Genomic DNA, 1,603 nt, shown 5'->3' with positions numbered 1-1,603 from the left:
TTGCTCGCAAAGTTTGTCAAGACAGGTTTTGGCAAGCTGGAAGATTTTGCCAAGAGAGATGTTATCAAGAACAAGATTGGATGCGGTAAGTTGCCGCTGTATGTCTGGTTGGAGTTCTTCTGGAAGGGAAGCCAGAAAGACATGCTTTAATGTCGGCTCATTGAATCCATTAAGCTTATAGAACAGCAGGGACATGCGTTTGTAATGGAAGTCAAGATCCTTGGCTTTGAGGGAACATCATTTCATGTTGAGGTAGTCTCGTCGTGCAGCTTCAAAAACTGCAGAAGGGTCTCCAAGAAATTGATCATGGAGAACAGCAAGAGCACTTGAGACTTCTGGGAGATCAACAAACTGTGATTGGCGGTAGCGCCCTAAAGAATCAAACCAATCTCTCAAAGCACTCGTAAAACGAGTAGTAAATTCTTTAAGGACTGATTGAGTTATGGCTCCTGGACGTAGCATTTGAAGGTCAATCCAGGCAGACATTTCATTAAGTCGGTCACGCCATTTATGAGATGGAAGATCATCAAATGTAAACCATAGACCATTTGAAGATTTTTGACTGGGTGGACTGGTTTGGGCTTGAGCTAAAGGAGGAGGTTGGTTAGTTGTAGAAGATTCAGGCATCTCTTCTTCAACTTCTGAGGGAATATCAACATATGGTTATGTATGAGAAGTTTGGCCTTGGGCAGGTTGGTCAGGTTGGGCCATCAAGATTTTAGTGATATCAGCATAGGACTTTTTAGAGTCACTGGTGGATACTGAGGTCTCAGTATGGCTAGCAGAAACAGCTACATTTGAATAAGAAGTTTGGTCATCTGTAGTAGAGGAGTGGTCTACTGTATGGGCACTAAACTGATGCATGGGTTGTTTGTCTTTAGATTGAGGAGGTGGTTGGGATACAGGTGGTGGTGAAGGTGTTGGCGGCGATGCCGGTGTATAACCAGGAGATTGTTGGCCGGGGATGGTAATGGATGACGGAGGAAATATGACGGGCCGTGGCTGTGGTTTAGGCTTTGGTTTAGGTTTAGGTGGTGGTGGCAATGGATTATCCCGAAAAAGAGTATGAGTCATACCAAATAACTTGGAAGGATCATATTGTCGGATAGGGGAAAGCATAGAGACAAATGGATGATAAGTTGGACCGATGGAAGGGATAGGAGGGGATGTGGTAAAAAGAGTAGGTCTCTGTTTTTCAGATTCAATCTGATCAAGCTCAGCTTTTAAGCGTCTAATTTCCCTTTCTTTTTGGTCAAATTCTGGGCCATAGTAGCACTGGACAAGCATAGCTCGTAACTCAGAATCGAGTTGAGTAATTCTGGACTGGAGATTTTGGTGAATCTATTGCATCTGTGCAGAGATGGAGTTAACTTTCGTCTCAAGTTGTTCAGTTCGTAAACTGATTTTCTCAACTTTGGAATTGATATTCAACAAAGTATCATTCTGTGCTCTGGCATTTTGGGTTTGCCAGTTGAGGACGGATTCAAAAGGTTTGGGAGGTTCTAGGTGGCCAGATGAGGTAATTGGTGAAGGGACAAAGGGTTTAGACACGACATTTCGTTGGGAATCTGTGTGAGTGTCTAAAGGAGGAAAAGAAGAAGAA

General features: G+C 43.4%; 1 protein-coding gene across 1 annotated transcript; it reads right to left on the bottom strand.

Moving 5' to 3' along the window:
• Positions 1-237: 237 nt before the first annotated feature.
• LOC112097291 (pollen-specific leucine-rich repeat extensin-like protein 2) lies at positions 238-1,287 on the bottom strand. The gene is made up of 2 exons (XM_024182475.1): positions 753-1,287; positions 238-641 (listed from the first exon to the last, which is right to left on the bottom strand). The coding sequence occupies exons 1-2, from the start codon at positions 1,285-1,287 to the stop codon at positions 238-240; spliced, it is 939 nt and encodes a 312-aa protein (XP_024038243.1).
• Positions 1,288-1,603: the final 316 nt, after the last annotated feature.

Source organism: Citrus clementina, unplaced genomic scaffold (genome assembly GCF_000493195.1).
Source record: "Citrus clementina cultivar Clemenules unplaced genomic scaffold, Citrus_clementina_v1.0 scaffold_6, whole genome shotgun sequence".
Taxonomy (NCBI): domain Eukaryota; kingdom Viridiplantae; phylum Streptophyta; class Magnoliopsida; order Sapindales; family Rutaceae; genus Citrus; species Citrus x clementina.
Note: the sequence above shows the minus strand (reverse complement) of the source record. Positions and strands in the feature narration are given on the sequence as shown.

What these genes read in the sequence shown, in the direction of transcription:
- LOC112097291 (XM_024182475.1), bottom strand. Translation starts at nt 1,287, where the DNA reads ATGCTTGTCCAGTGCTACTATGGCCCAGAATTTGACCAAAAAGAAAGG. An exon ending in TGAGACCTCAGTATCCACCA is followed by an intron (nt 642 to 752) that starts GTGACTCTAAAA and finishes ATATTCCCTCAG; the next exon opens with AAGTTGAAGAAGAGATGCCT.